General features: G+C 41.2%; 1 protein-coding gene across 4 annotated transcripts in view; it reads left to right on the top strand.

The window, feature by feature from the left end:
* Nucleotides 1-24,183, top strand: part of kif20a (kinesin family member 20A) — a 41,340-nt gene that overhangs the window by 14,097 nt on the left and 3,060 nt on the right. For all 4 annotated transcript variants that reach the window (XM_061885670.1, XM_061885672.1, XM_061885674.1 and 1 more), the window contains exons 8-18: nt 286-498; nt 8,294-8,405; nt 8,469-8,543; nt 8,608-8,751; nt 11,443-11,611; nt 13,800-13,949; nt 18,608-18,747; nt 18,835-18,937; nt 19,029-19,230; nt 23,074-23,159; nt 23,228-23,365. In XM_061885670.1, coding sequence (XP_061741654.1) covers nt 286-498; nt 8,294-8,405; nt 8,469-8,543; nt 8,608-8,751; nt 11,443-11,611; nt 13,800-13,949; nt 18,608-18,747; nt 18,835-18,937; nt 19,029-19,230; nt 23,074-23,159; nt 23,228-23,365 — 1,532 coding nt within the window. The remainder of the gene's footprint in view (nt 1-285; nt 499-8,293; nt 8,406-8,468; nt 8,544-8,607; nt 8,752-11,442; nt 11,612-13,799; nt 13,950-18,607; nt 18,748-18,834; nt 18,938-19,028; nt 19,231-23,073; nt 23,160-23,227; nt 23,366-24,183) is intronic.

Below are 24,183 nucleotides of genomic sequence, written 5' to 3' on the forward strand. Positions count from 1 at the left end.
TAATTGCGACAATGACTTTTAACTGTCAACTGAGTTGATGATTTCTGCTGGTGGTGTGTTTTTGGATTTTTTCTACGCAAAAAATGTTGCCTTTGCTCAAAAAAGGTTGAAAAACACTGGTTTAGTTAAGTAAAGTGACTAAAGTCTCGTCAGCTTGTCGAGGCTTAGTGAGGTTTGCACGTGTTTGAACATCCATTACACTGACACACCACAGCCTTCATATGCCAATGCTGGGATTTATAGATATATATATATTTTTAAAATGTGGAACATCTGACCATGCAGACTGCGACAGTGTTTGCCTGGAGCCCGACAGCCTGTCACACAGCGGCGGCGACGACCTGGAAGAAGGGCTGCAGTTCTCCATCTGGGTGTCCTCCTACGAGATCTACAACGAGTTTGTGTACGACCTGCTGGACGCCACGCCCTCCCTCCACATGAAAAGGAGGATTTCGCTGCGGCTCAGCGAGGACAAGCATGGCAACCCTTATGTGAAGGGTAAGTGCTTGTAGATGGAACATTAAAGGAGAACATTATCACCATTTCAGAAGGGCTGAAACCAATAAAAATCAGTTCCCAGTGGCTTATTTTATTTTTCTAATTTTTTTTCAAAATTTTACCCGTCCCGGAATATCCCTAAAAAAAGCTTTAGAGTGCTTGATCTTTGCTATTTGGGATGCCACTGTCCCTGTGACGTCACATAGCGATGCCAATACAAACAACATGGCGGTTACCACAGCAAGATATAGCGACATTAGCTCGGATTCAGACTCGGATTTCAGCGGCTTAAGCAATTCAACAGATTACGCATGTATTGAAACAGATGGTTGGAGTATGGAGGCAGATAACGAAAACGAAATTGAAGAAGAAACTGAAGCTATTGCGCGAATAGCTATTGACGTTATTCGGCCACTCATGTCTGTCTTAGCATCGACGGTAAAATGTGCCGACCAACCGATCAGGACTTTCGCATTGACACTGGATCAACTTAAATCCGTAGATTAGTGTTTGTTTCGCATTAAAGGTGGGTGAAAGGAAACGCTGGATGCAAATACAACTACAAATGTACATACAGGTAGCCTAAATAGCATGTTAGCATCGATTAGCTGGCAGTCATGCCGCGACCAAACATGTCTGATTAGCACATAAGTCAATAACGTCAACAAAACTCACCTTTGTGATTTCGTTGACTTTATCGTTGGGAATGCATCTGCTTTGAGTGTCGCAGGATATCCAGACATTCTTGCCATCTCTATGCCATCTCTGTCGTAGCATCGCCGGTAAAAACCAAACGAGGGACTTTCGCATCTCTTGACACTAGAGCAACTTAAATCCGTCGATTGCTAAGTGTTTGTTTGGCATCACATGTGGATGGAGAGAAAGGCTAGATGTAAATATAGCTACAAATGAGGCATAATGCTGCAATATGTACACACAGCTAGCCTAAATAGCATGTTAGCATCGATTAGCTGGCAGTCATGTCGCGACCAAATATATCTGATTAGCACATAAGTCAATAACATCAACAAAACTCACCTCTGTGATTTCGTTGACTTTATCGTTGGGAATAAATCTGCTTTGAGTGTCGCAGGATATCCAGACATTCTTGCCATCTCTATGCCATCTCTGTCGTAGCATCGCCGGTAAAAACCGAATGAGGGACTTTCGCATCTCTTGACACTGGAGCAACTTAAATCCGTTGATTGCTAAGTGTTTGTTTGGCATCACATGTGGATGGAGGGAAAGGCTAGATGTAAATATAGCTACAAATGAGGCATAATGCTGCAATATGTACACACAGCTAGCCTAAATAGCATGTTAGCATCGATTAGCTGGCAGTCATGTCGCGACCAAATATATCTGATTAGCACATAAGTCAATAACATCAACAAAACTCACCTCTGTGATTTCGTTGACTTTATCGTTGGGAATAAATCTGCTTTGAGTGTCGCAGGATATCCAGACATTCTTGCCATCTCTATGCCATCTCTGTCGTAGCATCGCCGGTAAAAACCGAATGAGGGACTTTCGCATCTCTTGACACTGGAGCAACTTAAATCCGTTGATTGCTAAGTGTTTGTTTGGCATCACATGTGGATGGAGGGAAAGGCTAGATGTAAATATAGCTACAAATGAGGCATAATGCTGCAATATGTACACACAGCTAGCCTAAATAGCATGTTAGCATCGATTAGCTGGCAGTCATGTCGCGACCAAATATATCTGATTAGCACATAAGTCAATAACATCAACAAAACTCACCTCTGTGATTTCGTTGACTTTATCGTTGGGAATAAATCTGCTTTGAGTGTCGCAGGATATCCAGACATTCTTGCCATCTCTATGCCATCTCTGTCGTAGCATCGCCGGTAAAAACCGAATGAGGGACTTTCGCATCTCTTGACACTGGAGCAACTTAAATCCGTTGATTGCTAAGTGTTTGTTTGGCATCACATGTGGATGGAGGGAAAGGCTAGATGTAAATATAGCTACAAATGAGGCATAATGCTGCAATATGTACACACAGCTAGCCTAAATAGCATGTTAGCATCGATTAGCTGGCAGTCATGTCGCGACCAAATATATCTGATTAGCACATAAGTCAATAACATCAACAAAACTCACCTCTGTGATTTCGTTGACTTTATCGTTGGGAATAAATCTGCTTTGAGTGTCGCAGGATATCCAGACATTCTTGCCATCTCTATGCCATCTCTGTCGTAGCATCGCCGGTAAAAACCGAATGAGGGACTTTCGCATCTCTTGACACTGGAGCAACTTAAATCCGTTGATTGCTAAGTGTTTGTTTGGCATCACATGTGGATGGAGGGAAAGGCTAGATGTAAATATAGCTACAAATGAGGCATAATGCTGCAATATGTACACACAGCTAGCCTAAATAGCATGTTAGCATCGATTAGCTGGCAGTCATGTCGCGACCAAATATATCTGATTAGCACATAAGTCAATAACATCAACAAAACTCACCTCTGTGATTTCGTTGACTTTATCGTTGGGAATAAATCTGCTTTGAGTGTCGCAGGATATCCAGACATTCTTGCCATCTCTATGCCATCTCTGTCGTAGCATCGCCGGTAAAAACCGAATGAGGGACTTTCGCATCTCTTGACACTGGAGCAACTTAAATCCGTTGATTGCTAAGTGTTTGTTTGGCATCACATGTGGATGGAGGGAAAGGCTAGATGTAAATATAGCTACAAATGAGGCATAATGCTGCAATATGTACACACAGCTAGCCTAAATAGCATGTTAGCATCGATTAAATCAATTTGAATCAGTCCCTGATCGTGTTGTGACAACCTCCGGCAACACGTTGACGAGGCATGATGTCTGCAAGGTACCGGCAAACAGTCGAAAAAACGGAAAATAACAGCTGATTTAACTTGATGCGTGTGATGTGGTAGGGAAAAATGGCGTTGACGACCGATGTGACGTCACGTTCTGACGTCGTCGCTCAGAGAGGCATAAACAGAAAGGCGTTTAATTCGCCAAAATTCACCCTTTTGGAGTTCAGAAAAAGGTTAAAAAAATATATGGTCTTTTTCCTGCAACATCAAGGTATATATTGACGCTTACATAGGTCTGCTGATAATGTTCCCCTTTAATGGTGTACTAAGAGCTGCATGTTCAATGTATTTATTCAAACCAAAGGAAGACACTGATAACTATTGTCTTTGTCACATAACAAATATGACTCTTAGGTGTGTACTTGAAATATGAGCTGCAAAAGCTAGCATGCTAAAATTACCATTCTAACAGTAAGTATGCATCAAATACCAAAATCATCAATCAATGTTTGTTTGTACACCCCTAAATCACAAGTGTCTCAAAGGGCTGCACAAGCCACAATGACATCCTCGGTTCAGAGCCCACATAAGGGCAAGGAAAAACTCACAACCCAGTGGGATGTGAATGAGTATGAGAAACCTTGGAGAGGACCGCTGATGTGGGTGACCCCCACTCCCCCTCTAGGGGAGACCGGATGTAATGGATGACGAGTGGGTCTGGCATAATAGTGAGAGAGTTCAGTCCATAGTGGATCTAACATAATAGTGAGAGTCCAGTCCATAGTGGATCTAACATAGTAGTGAGAGTCCAGTCCATAGTGGATCTAACATAATAGTGAGAGTCCAGTCCATAGTGGATCTAACATAATAGTGAGAGTCCAGTCCATAGTGGATCTAACATAATAGTGAGAGTCCAGTCCATAGTGGATCTAACATAATAGTGAGAGTCCAGTCCATAGTGGATCTAACATAATAGTGTGAGAGTCCAGTCCATAGTGGATCTAACATAATAGTGAGAGTCCAGTCCATAGTGGATCTAACATAATAATGTAGGAGTCCAGTCCATAGTGGATCTAACATAATATTGTGAGAGCCCAGTCCATAGTGTATATAATATAATAGTGAGAGTCCAGTCCATAGTGGATCTAACATATTAGTGAGAGTCCAGTCCATAGTGGATCTAACATATTAGTGAGAGTCCAGTCCATAATGGGGCCAGCAGGAGACTGTCCCGAGCGGAGACAAGTGCAAGATGTTCAGAGACATTTTGAAACAAGCTACGAGTGCAATTTTGTGCATGATGTCACTAAGATGACATATGAAAACATTAAATTAAAGTGCACTTTTTGTACAGAACTCCACTACAATAGTTTAAAACAAATAAAGTGCACTTTTGTGCATGATGTCACACAAGATATTTCAATAACTGTCAAATAAAATTGAGCTGCATCATAGATTATCAAATCACTATGTGGTAGGTTCCTGCGGACATTATCTCCTTCTGTTGTTGACTATTTTTTTCATGCGGTGTTTATGTGGAAATGGTTGCCTTGGCATTTTGTTGGTGTGGCACCGAACAGAGATGTTGACATGCAGAGTTTCAAGCACTCTTCATTTTCTAGCAGGTGACTTTTCAAATTATGCTACATATTAGCAGTAATGCTACTTTTTGTATTAATGCTTATACCCCACACATAACAAATTACGGTTGTCTGACATATTCCCACTTGAAGCCAAACCACCGCCAGACGATGGACCCCCTGCTGTTTTTCTTGGGAATTAAGTCTTACTTCCTTACCAGATTCACACCTTCTCTCCCTCGTATTACCACTCGCACTGCTCCGCTAGCATCACAGCTAACGTTACCCATGCTGCTATTTCTCTGCTCTGCGAGGGCGTATACCTATGTAAGACAGTATGTGACGTAAGTAAGACAGTATGTGACGTATGTAAGACAGTATGTGACGTAAGTAAGACAGTATGTGACTTATGTAAGACAGTATGTGACGTATGTAAGACAGTATGTGACGTATGTAAGACAGTATGTGACGTAAGTAAGACAGTATGTGACTTATGTAAGACAGTATGTGACGTATGTAAGACAGTAAGTGACGTAAGTAAGACAGTATGTGACTTATGTAAGACAGTATGTGACTTATGTAAGACAGTATGTGACGTATGTAAGACAGTATGTGACGTATGTAAGACAGTATGTGACGTATGTAAGACAGTATGTGACGTATGTAAGACAGTATGTGACGTATGTAAGACAGTATGTGACGTATGTAAGACAGTATGTGACGTATGTAAGACAGTATGTGACGTAAGTAAGACAGTATGTGACTTATGTAAGACAGTATGTGACGTATGTAAGACAGTATGTGACGTATGTAAGACAGTATGTGACGTATGTAAGACAGTATGTGACGTATGTAAGACAGTATGTGACGTATGTAAGACAGCATGTGACGTATGTAAGACAGCATGTGACGTATGTAAGACAGCATGTGACGTATGTAAGACAGCATGTGACGTATGTAAGACAGCATGTGACGTATGTAAGACAGCATGTGACGTATGTAAGACAGCATGTGACGTATGTAAGACAGCATGTGACGTATGTAAGACAGCATGTGACGTATGTAAGACAGCATGTGACGTATGTAAGACAGCATGTGACGTATGTAAGACAGCATGTGACGTATGTAAGACAGCATGTGACGTATGTAAGACAGCATGTGACGTATGTAAGACAGCATGTGACGTATGTAAGACAGCATGTGACGTATGTAAGACAGCATGTGACGTATGTAAGACAGCATGTGACGTATGTAAGACAGCATGTGACGTATGTAAGACAGCATGTGACGTATGTAAGACAGCATGTGACGTATGTAAGACAGCATGTGACCTGTGTAAGACAGCATGTGACCTGTGTAAGACAGCATGTGACGTGTGTAAGACAGCATGTGACGTATGTAAGACAGCATGTGACGTATGTAAGACAGCATGTGACGTATGTAAGACAGCATGTGACGTATGTAAGACAGCATGTGACGTATGTAAGACAGCATGTGACGTATGTAAGACAGCATGTGACGTATGTAAGACAGCATGTGACGTATGTAAGACAGCATGTGACGTATGTAAGACAGTATGTGACGTATGTAAGACAGCATGTGACGTGTGTAAGACAGCATGTGACGTATGTAAGACAGCATGTGACGTATGTAAGACAGCATGTGACGTATGGAAGACAGCATGTGACGTATGTAAGACAGCATGTGACGTATGTAAGACAGCATGTGACGTATGTAAGACAGCATGTGACGTATGTAAGACAGCATGTGACGTATGTAAGACAGCATGTGACGTATGTAAGACAGCATGTGACGTAAGTAAGACAGCATGTGACGTAAGTAAGAAGGTGTGCTTGCTGTCCGTGAGAAGGAGAGACAAGAAAGTGAGAAGAGCCTGCAGCTAAAAGCAACTGCGTGAGAACGTATACTCCAATATGACCGTATAGTCATTTTCTATATCACACAGAGACAAACCCGCCATATATTGTGTATATCGGCATATCCATATTTTTTTCCAAGATGGCACTGCTGTAGGCAGGAGCTCTGTGCACTTGTGTCATCCTTTTGTGTTTCCCTCGTTTTCATGTGTTATTACATTTTCTCGCCTTTTGGTCCGGGACCCTTTGGGACTGTGTGACAAGGGGTGGCCCTTTCGTGACCTCTGTGGTGCTTTTTTTGTGGACTTCTGGATCTGCCTCCCGGGAGCCTTTTTGCCATGGAGACCAGCTGCAAGGGTCTCTGCCACACCGGAGTCTGTTTGGATGTACTGGAGGAGATGCGGATGAGGGGACAGGGCTGCGGAGCTAGCACTGAGCTACTGGGACGGAGAGGCTTTGCGGTGTCTTGATTGGGTGTCGGACACCTCAGTCACCTTGGACGTATCCTCGCTCATCCATGCGGACTGGACACTGGCCGAGAGTGGAGTCGGCTGTCTTGGTTGCTTTGTTGGGTCTGCGCCTGTCTCTGGCCATGCTCCCTCCTCCCCAGCGGACGATGGCGTGGAACACCGCAGAGGCCACCACAGTGGATATGTTTCTTTTACTTTTTATTCATAGCTGTATGTAGAAGTGTCTGCTTGTATCTGCTGCTTTAATGTCTTTAATGTCCTCTGTGTTCTTTGATGTTTGATGTTCCCTCTTACATGTGTTCTATGGCTATGAGTTGTTGTTGTTTTTTCCCTTGGCCTCAGTCTGCACCCCCACTCCAGGGCCCAGGCTAAGACCGATTTTTTTTTTTTTAATTTTATTTTAATCTTCAATTTTTTTTCTCTCCCATCCCCCGCCCTTGTTTACCTGTATCTCATCTTTTTTGTAAGGGGCGCTGGAAGCCGGCAGACCCGTCAGCGATCCTGTTCTGTCTCCCTGTAATGTTTGTCTGATCTTGAACGGGATTGTGCTGAAAATTTTAATTTTCCTGAAGGAACTCTCCTGACGGAATAAATAAAGTACTATCTATCTATCTATCTATCGCCCGGCCCTACGTTAACATATTTGCATGCAAACTTTACCATGCTAACAGTTAACATCTGTAAAGTGGCAAAATAGCAGACTTTGAGACGCACACCTGCAGAATGTGTCAAGTACTAAAATATGACTGAATTGTATACCTGCAATAGATAGGACTCGAGCAATTGACTAACTTTAGCCAGGAGCGTTTTTACTTTGGAATGGTTTGGAAATGTGCAAGTTAGAACAAATTTGCCATTCATTTTGAATGGAAAAAAATGTTGCGGGGAATTTTTGGACAATTAAAAAGTGGTTCCATTTGGTTATAAATGAAGGCTTCGTTGTGAATCGGATGAAAATGTGGGAGTAAAAATAGGGCGGAATATGAATTGCAATACAGAATGTTTAGCAGTGTTTATTGTAAATATAATTCAAAAGTGTCATTTGGTTGTTTTGTTAGACCTCACATGGATCCAAGTCCGCAGTGCAGAGGAAGCCTGGAAGATTCTGAGGGCAGGACGTCGTAACCAAAGTTTTGCCAGCACCCACCTTAACCAAAACTCCAGCCGCAGGTAGGTTCTTTTTTTAAATCTATCAATTTATTCTCTGACAGTTTTTCCTTGTCTGCTTTTCAGCCACAGCATTTTCTCCGTCCGTGTCATGCGCATCCGCCCGGAGGAAGGTTCCGATCCCAACGTGCACATCAGCGAGTAAGTCTCCGCAATGTTTAGTCTTTTGCCTTCCGTTATTCACCATTTTCTTTGTTTTCTGCAGACTGACTGTGTGCGACCTTGCCGGGACGGAACGCTGCAAGCAGCAGCGTAACGGCGACAGGATGAGGGAAGCCAACAACATCAACGCCTCCCTGTTGGCGCTGGGCCGCTGTATCGCTGTCCTCAGGCACAACCAGGCCAACAAGTACTCGCGCTCCTTATTTATTCTACCAATAACTGCAACGCTGCCAGCGACGGACCGACTTAAAGGCCAACTGAAATGAGATTTTCTTATTCAAACGGGGATAGAAGGTCCATTCTATGTGTCATACTTGATCATTTCGCGATATTGCCATAATTTTGCTGAAATGATTTAGTAGAGAACATCCACGATAGAGTTCGCAATTTTTGGTCGCTAATAAAAAAAATTTGCCTTTACTGGAAGTAGCAGACGATGTGCGCGTGACGTCACCGGTGTGAGGGCTCCTCACATTGTTTATAATGTGAGCCTGCAGCAGCAAGAGCTATTCAAACCGAGAAAGCGACAATTTCCCCATTAATTTGAGCGAGTATGTAAGATTCATGGATGAGGAAAGTTCGAGTGAAGCACAAAAAAAAAGGCGACGGCTCCAGGCGGCGGCAGTGGGACCGTTTCAGATGTAATTAGACACATTTACTAGAATAATTTTGGACGATCCCTTATCTGCTGATTGTTTTAATAGTGTTTTAGTGAGATTATAAAGTCATACCTGAAAGTTGGATGGCTGCGGTGAACGCCAGTGTCTCTCAGAGGAGCCAAGATCACAGCTGCCTTTTTGAGCCGCAGGAGGAAGTCGCATAATCCACTGAAGTCTCTGGTAAGAGCCGACTAAATATCACAATTTCTCCATCCAAAAACTTGATGGTTGACGTAGAGAAACATGTTTACTTGATCACTCGGTGTTAAAGCTTCACAACAAACAAAGAAACACCGGCTGTGTTTCGGTGCTAAAGGCAGCTGCAATCCACCGGTTTCCACCTACATCTTTCTTCTTTGACGTCTCCATTATTAATTAAAGAAATTGCAAAAGATTCAGCAACACAGATGTCCAAATTTCTGTGTAATTATGCGATGTAAAGAGACGACTTTTAGCTGTGTGTGGTGCTGGGATAATATGTCCGCTCCAACCAATAACGTCACAAACACGCGTCATTATTCCACGACGTTTTCAACAAGAAACTCCGCGGGAAATTTAAAATTGTAATTTAGTAAACTAAAAAGCCGTATTGGCATGTGTTGCAATGTTAATATTTCATCATTGATATATAAACTATCAGACTGCGTGGTCGCTAGTAGTGGCTTTCAGTAGGCCTTTAAAGGGGAACATTATCACAATTTCAGAAGGGTTAAAACCAATAAAAATCAGTTCCCAGTGGCTTATTTTATTTTTCTAATTTTTTTTCAAAATTTTACCCGTCCCGGAATATCCCTAAAAAACGCTTTAAAGTGCCTGATTTTCGTTATCTGTAGAGACACTGTCCATTTTCCTGTGACGTCACATAGCGATGCCAATACAAACAAACATGGCGGTTACCACAGCAAGATATAGCGACATTAGCTCGGATTCAGACTCGGATTTCAGCGGTTTAAGCGATTCAACAGATTACGCATGTATTGAAACGGATGGTTGGAGTATGGAGGCAGATAGCGAAAACAAAATTGAAGCTATTAAGTGAATAGCTATTGACGCTATTCGGCAATGTTTGCCTTAGCATCGCCGGTAAAATGTGCAGACCAACGATCGAAAGTTTCGCATCTTGTGACACTGGATCAACTTAAATCCGTCGATTGGTAAGTGTTTGTTTGGCATTAAATGTGGGTGGAAGGAACCACTGGATGTAAATATAGTTTCAAGTGTATATACAGCAAGCCTAAATAGCATGTTAGCATCGATTAGCTGGCAGTCATCCATCCATTTTCTACCGCTTATTCCCTATCGGGGTCGCGGGGGGCGCTGGCGCCTATCTCAGCTACAATCGGGCGGAAGGCGGGGTACACCCTGGACAAGTCGCCACCTCATCGCAGGGCCAACACAGATAGACAGACAGACAACATTCACACTCACATTCACACACTAGGGCCTATTTAGTGTTGCCAATCAACCTATCCTCAGGTGCATGTCTTTGGAAGTGGGAGGAAGCCGGAGTACCAGGAGGGAACCCACGCATTCACGGGGAGAACATGCAAACTCCACACAGAAAGATCCCGAGCCTGGATTTGAACCCAGGACTGCAGGAACTCCGTATTGTGAGGCAGACGCACTAACCCCTCTGCCACCGTGAAGCTGGCAGTCACGCCGCGACCAAATATGTCTGATTAGCACATAAGTCAATAACATCAACAACACCCACCTTTGTGATTTCGTTGACTTTATCGTTGGAAATCCATCCGCAGGTTATCCATACATCTCCGTGCCATGTCTGCCTTAACATCGCCGCTAAATAGCATGTTAGCATCGATTAGCATGCCGTGCTAATGGATGCACACTACACGTAAGTCAACTTGAATCCGTCCCTGATCGTGTTGTTACACCCTCCGACAACACACCGACGGGGCATGATGTCTCCAAGGTACGGAAAACAGTCCAAAAAACGAAAATTAACAGAGGTGATTTGACTCTATGCGTGTGAGGTGGTAGGGAAAAATGGCGTTGACTACCTAGGTGACGTCACGTTCTGACGTTATCGCTCCAAGAGCGATAAATAGAAAGGCGTTTAATTCGCCAAAATTCACCCATTTAGAGTTCGGAAATTGGTTAGAAAAATATACGATCTTTTTTCCGCACCATCAAGGTATATATTGACGCTTACATAGGTCTGCTGTTAATGGTTCCCTTTAATGTTTCACCATCTGCAGGTCCCGCCCCCCTCAAGTGGTGCCCTTCAGGGACAGCAAACTGACCCGCGTGCTTCAGGGCTTCTTCTGCGGCCAAGGAACGTCCAGCATGGTGGTCAACATCAACACCTGCGCCTCCATCTATGATGAGACTCTCCAGGCGCTCAAGTTCTCAGCCATTGCTTCTCAAGTAAGAACACAGCCAGCGATGCATGTCAAACAGATGGGGAGGAAAAATATATATACACTAGGACTGGGCAATATATGGAATATACTCGATATACGCGGGTTTGTCTCTGTGTGATATAGAAAATGACTACATGGTGATATTGGAGTATACCTTCTCACGCAGTTGCTTTTAGCTGCTGGCATTACACTACAGGCTCTTCTCACTCTTTCTTGTCTCCTTCTCACAGAGACTTAAACAAGCGCACCTTCTTACATACGTCGCAACTGTGTGCAACAGTTATATCACCATATAGTCAATATCACCATACAATTATATAGCAAAAGCGTTGCTACAAAAAGTAGCATCACTGCTAATGTAGCATCATTTGAAAATTCACCCGCTAGAGCAGGGGTAGGGAACCTGTGGCTCTTTTGATGACTGCATCTGGCTCTCAGATAAATCTTAGCTGACATTGCTTGACACGATAAGTAATGAATAATTCCGCTGGTAATCACGATGTTAAAAATAACGTTCAAAATATAAAACATTCTCAAGCATTTTAATCCATCCATCCGTTTCAACCGTCCCTGTTCAAGAAATAATGTTAGTAAAAATAATTAGAGACTTAGTGTACTCTAAAAATGTTGGTTTTACTTCAAAAATGCACGCATTTAGTTGTATTCAATGTTAAAAAATATGATATGGCTCTCACGGAAATACATTTTAAAATATTTGGCTTTCATGGCTCTGTCAGCCAAAAAGGTTCCCGGCCCCTGCGCTAGAGCATGGGTGCCCAAACTTTTTCTGCTGGCGCTACTTTTCAATTGACCAAGTCGAGGGGATCTACCTCATTCTTATATAGACGTTTTTGTTAACAAGGGAAAGGTGTTTAATAATAATACAAGCATGTTTAAAACGTATAGATTCCTTCCTTTCATGAAGACAAGAATATAAGTTGTAGTATTACCTGATTCTGATGACTTGCATTGATTGGAATCAGACAGTAGTGCTGATAACGTTCACATTTTCAAATGGATGAGAAAAAAAGTTCTCCTTTCTGTTTGATACCACAAGAGTGGTTGTTTTTGGCATCTTATTTGTCTAGCCTCCATACTCGTTTTTATAAACTTTACAAGAAATACAATGGCGGCAAACTCCGTGCACGCCGGTTTTTTGAGACTTTTATTTCGTTAGCGCAGCCAGGATGAAGCAGCGCTTTTATTGTGAAGGCAGGAACTGTGCAGTCAGTCTTTAGCGTTGTGACGGCAGGTACGATGCGAGAGTCTGTTGAAATAAAAAGTGTTTCTCGCCTTCCCCTCGATCAACCGGTGTTATCTCAGAAGATCTTTGGGTGCCGTGAATGTCAATCAATTGACGAAAGTGACGTCTTCGTGAAGATTAATGATCACTAATTATTAGGTCTATTTTTTTAATGCCTGGCTGGCGATGGACTGACACACCCTCTACAATCCACTGGTAGCTCGCGATCGACGTAATGGGCACTCCTGCGCTAGAGAATGAAGAGTGCTTGAAACTCCACATGTCAACATCTCCGCCTGGTGCCACACCCACTAAATGCCGAAGCAGCCATTTCCACATCAACACCGTATGAAAAAAATAGTCAACAGATAACGTCTGCAGGAACCTACCACATAGCGAAGGACATACGCAATTTGATTTCCTATTATGCAGCTCATTTTTATTTGACACTTATTGAAATATCTTGTGTGACATCATGCACAAAAGTGCACTTTATTTGTTTTAAACTATTGTAGTGGCGCTGTGTATAAAAAGTGCACTTTAATGTAGTGTTGTTTTGATATGTCATCTTAGTGACATCATGCACAAAAGTGCACTCATAGCTTGTTTTAAAATGTCTCTGACAATCTTGCACTTTCTGTTTTGGAAATGACATGAATGTTTGTGCCACTGCTTAATAACTGTTTCATAAATACACTTTTAGTTGTGATTTCCCTCTCTGCATGAAAGTTTAAAAGTAGCATATATGAATGCAGTATGAAGAAGAATGTTTGAATGTAGACACATAAAATCATCATACTGCTGTGATTATATGCATCAAGTGTTCATTCAAGGCTAAGGCACAATATCCAGATCTATATGGTGTATCGTGACATGGCATAAAAATATGGAGACCTCAATAAAAGGCCATATCGCCCAGCCCTAATATAACTGTCCTGTTTCCTCCCAGCTGGTCCACGGTCCTTCCACAAAGAGCAGAGTGGCTTACATCCTGTCTCTTCTGCGGGAGCCCGACAACGGGAATGACAGCACGATGTTGGAGGAAGAGACCGATGACGACGACGTGGAGGACGGGGATATCTCCATGTTGGACACAGAGGTACGGCAAGTTGGATTTTGCAACAGGGACAATGTTAGGGTTTCTGCTGGGTATTAAAAGTCATTACCGCATTTTCTGGACCACAGGGTGCACTGGATTATAAGGTTTACTGCCCATCAGCGGGTCTATTTTCTTACAAAAGGCACACTGGATTATAAGACTCATTATATCAATCAATCAATGTTTACTTATATAGCCCTAAATCACTAGTGTCTCAAAGGGCTGCACAAACCACTACGACATCCTCGGTAGGCCCACATAAGGGCAAGGAAAACTCACACCCAGTGGGACATCGGTGACAATGATGACTATGAGAACCTTGGAGAGGAGGAAAGCAATGGATGTCGAGCGGGTCTAACATGATGCTGTGAAAGTTCAATCCATAATGGATCCAACACAGTCGCGAGAGTCCAGTCCAAAGCGGATCCAACACAGCAGCGAGAGTCCCGTTCACAGCAGAGCCAGCAGGAAACCATCCCAAGCGGAGGCGGATCAGCAGCGCAGAGATGTCCCCAGCCGATACACAGGCAAGCAGTACATGGCCACCGGATCGGACCGGACCCCCTCCACAAGGGAGAGTGGGACATAGGAGAAAAAGAAAAGAAACGGCAGATCAACTGGTCTAAAAAGGGAGTCTATTTAAAGGCTAGAGTATACAAATGAGTTTTAAGGTGAGACTTAAATGCTTCTACTGAGGTGGCATCTCGAACTGTTACCGGGAGGGCATTCCAGAGTACTGGAGCCCAAAATGAAAAAGCTCTATAGCCCGCAGACTTTTTGGGAATCACTAAGTAATTATAATATAATTATAATAATTATAGTGGTCTTATGATTTTTTTCTAAATGGAAAACACTTCCTTGTGGTCTACATAACATGTGATGCTGGTTCTTTGGGTTACCCGACTCTGGCCTCGTGGTTACACTGCAAATAGTCAGTGTTCAAAAACAAAAATTAAGGGTATTTTATTTGAACTAAAGCTGGAAGATAGATCAATGTACTCGATATATCTGTCTGAGAAGGAGACAACAGAGTTGGAAGAGCCTGTAGTGTAATGTCAGCAGCTAAAAGCAACTGCGTGAGAAGGTATACTCCAATATCACCATATAGTAGGGGTGTAACGCTACGTGTATTTGTATCGAACCGTTTCGGTACAGGGGGTTCGGTTCAGAGGTGTACCGAACAAGTTTCCACACAGACATATTAGGTAACGCACCGCAGGTTGTGTAAACAATGCAGAGCGAGGCAGGCTAGCAGCGACCGGGCTAGGACAACACGCAAAAGCCAGAGCTGGAAAACCCTCCTGCCTTGTTAAAATCTGCCGTTTGGGAACACTTAGGCTGCGCGGTGCGATACAACAATGGAGGACGGAGGTTTGCCGACATTGTTCAGCAGCAGTAGGGTACGCTTCTGCCAACACGTCGAACATGCTAACTCCTTTGAAGCGTCACCACTCCACTCAAGCAGCCTCTCCTCAGCGAGTCAGGCAGGGCTGAAGCAATAACAAATGTTTTTATAGCAGCAGATTTAAGACCATTCATCCATCCATTTACTACCGCTTGTCCAGTCCGGGGTGGTAGGGGGTTGCTGTATTGCATTAAAAACTAGATTTTGACCCACTTCTATGGTGGAAGAACAATAAGCCCATATGTCCTCTTACTGCCAAGTCAACAAGACTGGGGGTCGCGGAGGCATTGATGAACGTGGACCCCGACTTAAACAAGTTGAAAAACTTATTGGGGTGTTAGCATTCAGTGGTCAATTGTACAGAATATGTACTGAACTGTGCAATCTACTAATAAAAGTCTCAATCAATCAATTTAAAAAAGCACTTTATATGTAGAAAGGTTTTGTTGAGAAACCATGCTGAGCCTTATCTTATTTAGTTTTTATTTTGTATATTTTGACCACATTAACCCTGGCAATGGACCCTGTGTATATGTATGTTGTCATTGTTTACAAATTTGGTAATTAAACAACCAAAAAATGTAAAATTTTGTTGTTTTCTTACTGTACTGAAAATTAACCGAACCGTGACCTCCAAACCGAGGTACGTACCGAACCGAAATATTTGTGTACCGTTACACCCCTACCATATAGTCATTTTCTATGTCGCACAGAGACAAATCCGCGGTATATCGATATACTGTATCGCCCAGCCCTAGTTGGGATGTACATTGTGGACGCCGTCTTCGCTCCACAGTGAGTCTTTGCTGTCGTCCAGCATTCTGATTTTGTTGACTTTGTAGCCAGTTTAGTTTTAGTTTCGTTCTTCATAGCCTTCCCTACGCTTCAATGCCTTTTCTTAAGGGCACTCCCTTTTTGTTTATTTTTGGTTTAAGCATTAGATACCTTTTCACTTGCTGTTTCTGACATCTACAAAGCAATTAGCTACCTGCTGCCACCTACTGATATGTAAGAGTATTACATGGTTACTCTGCCCAGCTCTAGACAGCACCGACACTCAACAACAACACATCATTTGCAGACTATAATTACTGGTTTGCATAGAATATTTTTAACCCAAATCGGTGAAATTAGATCATCTCCCACGGTACACCGGACTGTAGCTCACGCCGCGGCACAGTGGTTGAAAAACACTGTTCTAATGTGTGGCAACTTGGGACAAGGATACGCTGACTCGGAGTCTAAAAGTACCAGGACTTCCTTCGCTCATCACCTTACCCCTGGGGTGTCCAAACTTTTTCCACTGAGGTCCGCACATGGAAAAATTAATGCATTCAGGGGCCATTTTTTATCTTTTTCATTTTCAAACCATAACAAAATATATGGATTTTTATCAATGATTTAACTTTAGGGGTCTCAGTTATTAAAATGTTAAAAATAAGTTAAATTTGTATTATTATTTTTTATTTATCGCTTACAGTAAATCTCTATATTAACTTATAAAAAGAAAAAGAAAGGTTTTATGGCTTTTCTGTCAAAAACAACTTTGTTTTTCATAGTAAAACTGAAATATGCAGTATTTAGTAATTAGAGCCCTAAAAGGTCAATAATGCAGGACACCATTGATTTTAATTATTTATTATGTTTGAGTAATCACAGTGAAAAGATAAATAAAATACCTCTAAATATATTTGTGGGGCGGCATAGCTCGGTTGGTAGAGTGGCCGCGCCAGCAACTTGAGGGTTGCAGGTTCGATTCCCGCTTCCGCCATCCTAGTCACTGCCGTTGTGTCCTTGGGCAAGACACTTTACCCACCTGCTCCCAGTGCCACCCACACTGCTTTAAATGTAAATCATATATTGGGTTTCACTATGTAAAGCGCTTTGAGTCACTGGAGAAAAGCGCTATATAAATATAATTCACACATCCGAAAGGTTCCCCACTCAGAAAGTGGTACATTTTTATTATTATTATTTTTTTTTTTACTTTCAACACTTATATCTGAAGTTGATCTCGTAACATATCTGTCAGTTTTACGTTGAAACTATTATTTTGTTTGTTTTATGCTATTTTGTCAAAGAAAACTTTGTTTTTATATAGCAACTGCACAACATATGCAATATTTACCACATAAAACATTTTAAAGTGAATTTTTTTAACTAATTGGAGCTTTGAAAATAATTCATTATAACATGGATTTTTTTGTCATTTTTTTTATTTGAGCAATGGCAAATAAATATATAATCGATTGATTGAAACTTTTATTAGTAGATTGCACAGTACAGTACATATTCCCTACAATTGACCACTAAATGCTAACACCCCAATAAGTTTTTCAACTTGTTTAAGTCGGGGTCCACGTTAGTCAATTCATGGTAAAGATGGTTTTAATATGGTAAAATAAAGACAAAAGAAGAAAAAAAAACAGCATGCATGGCAGTTTTGTGTCAACATTGCAACTTTTTCTCGTTCAATCCCCACCTAGTACCAACCTCCTCATGTCCGTTGTGTCCTGAGCAAGACACTTCACCCTTGCTCCTGATGGGTGCTGGTTGGCGCCTTGCATGGCAGCTCCCTCCATCAGTGTGTGAATGTGTGTGTGAATGTGGAAGTAGTGTCAAAGCGCTTTGAGTACCTTGAAGGTAGGAAAGCGCTATACAAGTACAACCCATTTATCATTTACTGGAGGACAAAAACAGGTAAAAATAGGAGCGGGCTGATTGACACCAGGTGTGGCCAGGTGCCAATCAGCCGCAGCTGAGGAGAAACAGTGCACAGGGGAAAAAAACAGGAAACAGACAAAATAAGAGCGCTGACAGGAACTAAAAACAGGAAAAAATAAAACAAACAAACTGTCAGTGGCAAGCCTGACATGCATGGCAGTTTTGTGTCAACATTGCAACTTTTTCTTGTTAGATTTCACCTCATTCCAATATTTTTAATGTCCTTTTTTATTTTTGTAAACAGCATTTCCAGAATGTGTGGCTGGCCGGTAAACAATTAGCTGCGGGCCGCAAATAGCACCTGGGCCGCACTTTGGACATCACCGCCTTACCCGTTCTATGCATTTAGATTACTTAAGTTTTTTTTTTAAATCGAATCGTTATTGCAACTTATTTTCTTCAAATCGTCCAACTCTTATTTTAGGACATATTGCCCAATCCCGCCTCTGAAGTTGTTGATGGTGCTGACCTGCTGGCTCTATTTTACACCTTTAAGATAGAAGACCTGACGATTTCTGCCTTTGTGAAGTCTTTGCTGCAGGCCATCGAGGTCCTAAAGAGGGAAGTTCATCGTCAGCGGGAAGAGAAAGAGCTCCTTGAGGCCAACGTGAGGAAGGAGGTGGTCTCCGAGATGATGGAAGTCGTGTCAAAAATGCAGGACGATTTCAAGTATGTTGAGGACATATCGTAATCCCTTGTTTCTACTCCGATGTACTCTTATTTTATTTCAACCTGAGCTGTGTTGTGGGTTCTTAGTGAATACTTGGACTCCGAGCGAGCTCTGCTAGAAGCACGCTCTGAGGACAGGATAGAAATCCTGCAGAAACATTTGAAGAAATTCTACGAGCAAGAATTACAGGTAAGAAGTTGTTTTCTCCTATTTATTAAAATAGTCGGGGATGAATAAATAAATAAAGATGGTCCATTGTGACGGCGTCCTTGCGCGGCAGGAGCGTGATCAGGAAATCGAACAACTGAGCGCTGCCCTGAAGAAGCAGACAGACAATGACGAGGGCTCCTCAAGCTCCGCCCCCCAGCAGCACGAGCCCGAGGGTCCTCGGCGGTCTAAGCGCCGCACCACCAAGACAGACCCCGGCCAACTGCGCGAGGAGCTGGACCAGTGTCGTGCTGAGCTGCTGAGCAAGACGCAAGGTATGCAGTAGAGATGCGCGGAGAGGCAATTATATCATCCGCAACCGCATCACCAAAGTCGTCATCCGCCCTAACCAACATTTTATCAGGACCGTACCCGCCCGCTGAAATACATCAGAGGTTGTCCGCCTTTACCACTCACAGAGCTATTTAAACCTGTTCCACAGGGTAATGAAGATAATTGGAGACGCTAACGTTCTCGCGACTATCCAATGGTGTTCATCCTGATGACAAGAATATGGGCGTGCTGTGAAGCCATTGCTGTGGACACTTTCAACAACATGTACGAACAGATTGTTGGTCCAGCAACATGTTGTGTGCAGCTTACGCAAGTACACGTACAAGATTGAAAGGCATACTCGGTGACACAGAGTACACTGATGGTTGTGATATAAACAACTTTAACACTTAGTAATATGCGCCACGCTGTGAAGCCACACCCAACAAGATTGACAAACACATTTCGGGAGAACATCCTCACAGTAACACAACATAAACGCAACACAACTAATACCCTTAATCCTTTGTTTTCATGACCATTCCTGAATATATTTTACACACCCGCGCCCCCAACCCCGCCCACCTTACCGAAGCACTGGGGGGGGGTGTATAAAATAGTCAGGATGTGTCATGAATACAAAGGATTCTGGGTATTTGTTGTGTTGCGTTTATGTTGTGTTACTGTGAGGATGTTCTCCCGAAATGTGTTTGTCGTTCTTAATTGGTGTGGCTTCACAGCGTGGCGCATATTACTAAGAGTGTTAAAATAGTTTATAATCACAACCATTAGTGTGCTCTGTGTCACCCAGTATGCCTTGCAGTCGTGTGCGTGTTGCCGCGGAAACCACACACAACATGATGCTGGACTGACAAGCAGAGCGTAGATGTTGTAGTGGGCGACAAAGCCAATGGCTTCATAGCACGCCCTAATACTTATTATCTGGGTGACTGCCGGCAGTCATTCAAGAGAATAATATCGTCTCTTATTGTCTTCTTCGCTTCATGACACGGGTCTTAAATGGCACTTTGAATGGCAAAGGATATCGATCACAGAACCATGCATATCAAATATTTCCGGATGGTTCAACCGCCACCCGCCCGAATCTAATTAAAATCTATTTTTTCGTCATGTCAACCGCCTGACCGCGCATCTCTAGTATGCAGACTTTGCATCTGGCCGTGGGGAAATCCATAAAAAGCCCTCAAATGGCCCACTATTGATACTCTATTGTTGTATACCTCTTTGGATCTTATTAACATTTAAATACGTTTTTACGCATTAAGAAACCATTAGTGTATGTTTATGTATATACGCCCGATTGTAGCTGAGATAGGCGCCAGCGCCCCCCGCGACCCCAAAGGGAATAAGCGGTAGAAAATGGATGGATGGATATTCAACTGACCAACATTATTTTCATTGCATTTTAGCGGTTTAAGAACAGTCTAACCCAGGGGTCACCAACACGGTGCCCGCGGGCACCAGGTCGCCCGTAAGGACCAGATGAGTCACCCGCTGGCCTGTTCTAAAAATAGCTCAAATAGCAGCACTTACCAGTGAGCTGCCTCTATTTTTTTAAATTGTATTTATTTACTAGCAAGCTGGTCTCGCTTTGCTTGACATTTTTAATTCTAAGAGAGACAAAAGTCAAATACAATTTGAAAATCCAAGAAAATATTTTAAAGACTTGGTCTTCACTTGTTTAAATAAATTCATTTATTTTTTTACTTTGCTTCTTATAACTTTCAGAAAGACAATTGTAGAGAAAAAAATACAACCTTAAAAATGATTCTAGGATTTGTATACACATATACCTTTTTACCTTTTAAATTCCTTCCTCTTCTTTCCTGACAATTTAAATCAATGTTCAAGTAAACACATTTTTAATGTAAAGAATAATAAAGAGATTTTAATTGAATTCTTCATTTTAGCTTCAGTTTTTTCGACGAAGAATATTTGTGAAATATTTCTTTAAATATTTCTTTATGATTAAAATTTAAAAAAATGATTCTGGCAAATCTAGAAAATCTGTAGAATCAAATTTAAATCTTATTTCAAAGTCTTTTGAATTTCTTTTAAAATTTTTGTTCTGGAAAATCTAGAAGAAATAATTTGCCTTTGTTAGAAATATAGCTTGGTCCAATTTCTTATATATTCTAACAAAGTGCAGATTGGATTTTAACCTATTTAAAACATGTCATCAAAATTCTAAAATTAATCTCAATCAGGAAAAATTACTAATGATGTTGAAAAAATTTGTTTTTTTAATTTTTTCCAAAAGACTTGAATTAGCTAGTTTTTCCCCTTCATTTTTTTGGGTTGAATTTTGAATTTTAAAGAGTCAAAATTGAAGATAATCGAATTTAATGTTCATTTTTTCCATGTTTGCTCCTCTTTTAAACCGTTCAATTAAGTGTTTTTTTCATCATTTATTCTCTACAAAAAACCTTCCGTAAAAGGGAAAAAAATGTACGACGGAATGACAGACAGAAATACCCTTTTTATATATATATAGATTTATTTATTAAAGGTAAATTAGGGAAATTGGCTATTTCTGGCAATTTTAAGTGTGTATCAAACTGGTAGCCCTTCACATTAATCAGTACCCAAGAAAAGTAGCTCTTGCTTTCAAAAAGGTTGGTGACCCCTGATCTAACCTCATCAAAGTTATGCATCATGGTGCTCTGGCACCATCTGGTGGTTGAGTGGTACAATGTTTTCCAATTGGCAGGAATGAGATTATTTTGGTTTCAATGGACAATACTTGGTCAAATATAGCAGGATTACAGTCTGTTAAAAAAATAGCAGTTATAATGGGCCCGAAGGAGATCTTAAGAGGAAGTGTGTATACTTTATGTTTATATCCCATTCTAACAACCTTGCCATCAAGAACACAATGAACGTGCATCCATAAAAAGCCCTCAAATGGCCCATTATTGATACTCTATTGTTGTTTACCTCTTTGTATTTTACTTATTATATCCAGTTTTACTTACTAAGAAACTCTGAGTGTGTGTGTGTGTTAAATATATATATATTTATATTAGATATACATTAATATGTATATATATATATATTCTATATATATGTGTGTGTGTATTATATATATGTGTGTGTGTGTGTAAATATGTATATATATTTGTACATATGAATGTGTGTGTATATATATGTATGTATATATATATATATATATATATATATATATATATATATATATATATATATGTATGTGTATATATATATATATATGTCTGTATATATATATGTGTGTGTATGTATATATATATATATATATATATATGTGTGTGTGTGTGTGTATATATATATATATGTGTATATATATGTATGTATATATGTGTATATATATGTATGTATATATGTGTATGTATATATATGTGTTTATTTATATATATATATATATATGTGTGTGTGTGTGTGTGTGTGTGTATATATATATATATATGTGTGTTTATTTATATATATATATATACATATATATATATACATATGTGTGTTTATATATATATATATAGATATAGATATAGATATATATGTATATGTATGTATGTATGTATGTGTGTCTTGATTGGATTATCCAGAGAATAGTGCTCGATACCGTGGTAGAGCGCAATATGTAGGTGTGGGAAAAATCACAAGACTACTTCATCTCTACAGAACTGTTTCATGAGGGGTTCCCTCAATCATCAGGGTGTATTTCCCAAAAGGGAATAAGTGGTAGAAAATGGATGGATGGATATATAATAGTTGGCAACAGCACTTTGTAAAGAAACACCATTTGCATGTACATAACCACTCTTACACACATTCTTGGTCTTACCTTTTAGAGTTGTCCAAACTGAAGTTGCAGCTGGAGCTGCCAGCCTCACTGGGAACTGCTGCCGCTAACCGCAAACTAGAAGATGGCCAAAGGGTAAGGAGATACTACGACATCCATCACAATCACTTTGTGCTGACACGTGTGACTCTGAATCCAAACAGAACCTGCGTCAGCTGCGCACAGATTTGCACCAGCTGGGTTCGGACCTGCAGTCCGGCATGCGGGCGTGCTGCAGCAATACGGGAGGCGAGAGGCTGCGTCAGGCTCTGAGCGCAGCAGACGAAACGCTAATCAAACAGGTAGTGTACACATGGAGCTCACTTTTTGTAACTTGCAGTGAACGGAGGTGGCCTGTCTCAAGGCAGCTTTTCAGAAGCTCTGGCTGACTGCTGGGCCACTTCAAGCACTCACCACCAGCTTGCAGCACATTTCTGGTACTCATACAAATATGTTAGAGCAGGGCAGATCGAGCCCAGTTTATAATTTGCTGTTATACAGTATACCAGGCAGTCTACTAAATGAGGACTGTTATTGTGTATGTTATTACTACTCTAGTATACTCTGGACTTAAACGGAGTGCATTCATTGTTTTTGTAGTTGTTGTTTTGAGGCATGTTTAAAAAAAAAAAAAAATTGAAATAATGCACTTTGTGAAAGTCAAAGTATAGTACTTCCCATGGTTGTAGTGGGTATCAATATTATCTCAGGGAGAGCATGTCCCAAATTCCAAGCTGCTGTTTTGAGGCATGTTAAGAAAAATGATGCACTTTGTGACTTCAATAATAAATATGGCAGTGCCATGTTGGCACTTTTTTCCATAACTTCAGTTGATTTATTTTGTAAAACCTTGTTACATTGTTTAATGCATCCAGCGGGGCATCACAACAAAATGAGACATAATAATGTGTTCATTCCACCACTGTATGTATCGGTATAGGTTGATATCAGAATCGGTAATTTAGAGTTGGACAATATTGGATATTGGCCAAAAAGCCATTATCGGACATCTCTACTTTTGACTACCGTTTTTTTCATAGTTTGGTCGAGGGTGCGACTTATGCTCAGGAGCGACTTATGTGTGAAATTATTAACACAGTACTGTAAAATATCAAATAAT

Source organism: Nerophis ophidion, linkage group LG24 (assembly GCF_033978795.1).
Source record: "Nerophis ophidion isolate RoL-2023_Sa linkage group LG24, RoL_Noph_v1.0, whole genome shotgun sequence".
NCBI classification, from domain to species: Eukaryota; Metazoa; Chordata; class Actinopteri; order Syngnathiformes; family Syngnathidae; genus Nerophis; species Nerophis ophidion.